Source organism: Chenopodium quinoa, unplaced genomic scaffold, assembly GCF_001683475.1.
Source record: "Chenopodium quinoa cultivar QQ74 unplaced genomic scaffold, ASM168347v1, whole genome shotgun sequence".
In the NCBI taxonomy this organism is placed as follows: domain Eukaryota; kingdom Viridiplantae; phylum Streptophyta; class Magnoliopsida; order Caryophyllales; family Amaranthaceae; genus Chenopodium; species Chenopodium quinoa.
Genome location: NW_018744268.1, coordinates 520,255 through 523,656, shown reverse-complemented (window position 1 = coordinate 523,656; position 3,402 = coordinate 520,255). Strand labels below are relative to the sequence as shown.

At 33.4% G+C, this 3,402-nt stretch overlaps 1 protein-coding gene across 1 annotated transcript; it reads right to left on the bottom strand.

Moving 5' to 3' along the window:
• Positions 1–1,674: 1,674 nt before the first annotated feature.
• Positions 1,675–2,672, bottom strand: LOC110694914. Its single transcript, XM_021872118.1, has 2 exons — positions 2,458–2,672; positions 1,675–2,358 (listed from the first exon to the last, which is right to left on the bottom strand). Exons 1-2 carry the CDS (start codon positions 2,668–2,670, stop codon positions 1,702–1,704), a joined length of 870 nt encoding a protein of 289 aa, XP_021727810.1. The 5' UTR covers positions 2,671–2,672; the 3' UTR covers positions 1,675–1,701.
• Positions 2,673–3,402: the final 730 nt, after the last annotated feature.

Genomic DNA, 3,402 nt, shown 5'->3' with positions numbered 1-3,402 from the left:
GTACTCATTATCATGCATATACAAGGTTATAGGACCATAAGTAGGTGAAACTGGCATAAATAGCTTCTACTTAACCCAACTCCTTTGTTTTGTGTATGAACTAACATTTATTCATTCTAACAACCTATTTTCATAAGAAAGGTAGAAAAAGGGCTGAATAGAAGTCATATGGGCCATATTAGGGCCACTTTGTGTTAATATGCTCTTTTGATGTGATTTCTTTCCTTATACACCTATAACTAGACATTATTGACATGTTATGAGATAAATAAAGTTCATTTAATAAGAAATGTAGGAAATGGGCAAAGTAAGGTCATATAGGCCATATTCGGGCCATTTTGGGTAAAAAAACCGTCATAAACCTTAACAAAATGCTCTCCTATACAATTTTAGGGCTTACACACATACAACTATCCAATATTGACATGTTATGAGAAAGAAATAGTTCATTTGATAAGTAATGTAGTAAATGGGCTATATAGAAGTCGTATAGGTAATATTTGATAAAATACATATTTTTTGCCTAATTAATTATTTTAAAAATAATGTTTTTGTATTTCAAGTTTTGCAAGGTCCAAAAGGATGGTCCGTTGACAATCAAGGAGCTTAATGAAGTTCGTGACATGTTGGCGTCTTTCATCACCTTCAACATGTAAATGGCATGCATTGTAATTGTAAATTATTTATGTTAACTTTTGAACTATATATAACTTATTATTCATTATATATGTGTACTTACTATTATTTGTATATGTAAGCAACTTTTTTTTTTTTGTATTGCGTTTGGGAATATTTATATCTATGTATATATATAATTGAATTCTTGTATCTAATATTATTTTTTTATATAATAATTAATAATATTATTATTAGTTATTATAATAAAAAAATTATTAATTATTATATTTAATATAATTGCTGGAATTACAGGTTATTATTATTGCAGGTTTTTTTTTAAAATATTATTGCACGATGGAAAAAAAAAACCAAAAAAAAAATTATACAAAAGGCACTGGTTAGGCAGGAACCGGTGCCTAAACTATCCACCACCCAAAAAAAATATGGCGGGAGAGCAGTATTAGGCACCGGTTAACAGGTGCCTATTCTACCCTATGGCACCGGTTAACCGGTGCCTATTAAACCCTATGGCACCGGTTTTGAACCGGTGCCAAATAGTAGGTTTTTGGCACCCCTCAAATAAGCAGCGGTTCAAACCGGTGCCTTAGACCGGGTTTGAACCGCTGCCTAATGCTTTTTTTCTAATCATATATGATGGGTGCCGATATCAAAGCCTGCTTTATCTTGTTAAAAGCCTCAAGACACTCGTCAGTAAAAATAAAAGGGGCATCCTTGAGTAAAAGCTGAGTTAGTGGTTTAGCAATTTTAGAAAAATCTTTGATAAAGCGACGATAAAACCCCGCATAACCTAAGAAACTTCTAACTCCCTTAACATTAACTAGAGGAGGTAATTTCTTAATCACTGAAATCTTACCTTTGTCTACTTGTATACCTTTATCAGTTACAATATAATCCAGAACTACTCCCTCTGTCACCATAAAGTGACATCTCTCCCAATATAGAATCAAATTGCATTCTTCACATCGTTTCAAAATTTTAGCGATATTTACTAAATATGCATCAAATGAAGAACCATACACACTAAAATCATCCATAAAGACTTCCATAATATACTCTATGAAATCAGAAAAAAATGGTCATCATGCAACATTGAAAGGTAGATGGGGCATTACATAAACCAAAGGGCATCCTACGATATGCAAAAGTACCATAAGGACATGTAAATGTAGTCTTTTCCTGATCTGCAGGGTGAATTGGAATTTGGAAAAATTTTGAATACTCATCCAAATAACAAAAGAACTTATGATTAGCTAACCTTTCAAGCATTTGATCTATAAAGGGAAGGGGGAAGTGATCCTTTTTAGTGGCGATATTTAATCTACGATAATCAATGCACATACGCCACCCTGTAACAGTTCTAGTGGGAATCAACTCATTTTTCTCGTTTTTAATCACAGGCATCCCACCCTTTTTAGGAACTACCTGTACAGGACTTACCCATTTAGAGTCAGAAATACGATAGATAATACATACATCAAGTAATTTCATAACCTTTTTCTTGACTACTTCTTGCATATTCGGATTCAACCTTCTTTGGGGTTGAATGCAGGGCTTATAGTTATCCTCTAAATGTATCCTGTGCATACAAAAATCAGGGCTAATACCCTTAAGATCATCAATATTGTACCCAATTGCTCTTTTATGGGTTTGAAGAACCTCTAGAAGTTGGAAAGTTTGTAGATCATCAAGAGCAGTACTGATGATCACGGGGTATAGTTCCTGCTCATCAAGAAAAATATACTTTAAATGAGAAGGGAGAGATTTTAGTTCAGGTTTCTTAACCTCTGCAAGTTTTGATTCATGAACTAAATTTACTACCTTCATGGTCTTTTTAGGGTTTAACTCTTCTAGGGAAAGAGCTTTTTCAATGGCATTTACTTTATTACCCCATACACTTGCATTATATGCAGATAAATCTCCACAAAGATTTTCCTCTAACGGATCCCTTGCAAGAAGCTGTGGTAAGCTATCATCACAAATATCATCCATTATATCAATCACAACAATTAAACAACAATTTTCCTCTAGCATAGGTCCTTTCAAAACTTTCCCTAAATTAAAAGTAACATTATCATCATCAATAGAAAGGGTTAGTTTACCATTTTTGATATCAATAATGGATCCTGCAGTATAGAGAAAAGGACTACCTAATATAATGGGGATTTGTGTATCCTAAGCCATGTTTAAAACAACAAAATCAATAGGGATAAAAAATTTACCAACTCTAACAGGGACATCCTCTAAAATACCTAAAAGGTACTTAACAGAACGATCTGCCATTTGCAATGTTATATTAGTAACTTTTAAAACACCCATATTAAGCTTAGCACAAAAAGATGATGGCATGACAGTGGCACCCAAATCACACAAAGCTTTATCAATGAAGACATTTCCTATATGACAAGGGATAAAAAAAAACTACCAGGATCCTTTAACATGGGAGGGGATTTATTCTGCAAATAAAGCACTACATTCCTCTGTAAAAGCTACAGTTTCCACCTCATCAAAGGCCCTTTTCCTAGTCAAAATATCTTTCATAAACTTAGCATAGGCGGGAACCTGAGTGATTAAATCAATTAAAGGAACTGTTACCTGCAAGTTTTTCACAACCTCTAAAAACTTACTGAATTGTTTATCAAACTTACTCTTTAATTGTTTATTGGGGAATGGTAGTTTGATAAATGGGCTTTGCACATCTCCTCCTTTATCATGAGATTTACCCTGCAAAGAAACAATAGAAAGGTTAGTATCTTTTTCTAGCCC

Excerpts from the sequence above, each read along its gene's own strand:
- LOC110694914 (XM_021872118.1), bottom strand. The coding sequence starts at position 2,670 with ATGCTAGAGGAAAATTGTTGTTTAATTGTTGTGATTGATATAATGGAT. Across the intron at positions 2,359-2,457 it reads ACCCTAAAAAGACCATGAAG|GAACTATACCCCGTGATCAT; the intron begins GTAGTAAATTTA and ends CTTGATGAGCAG.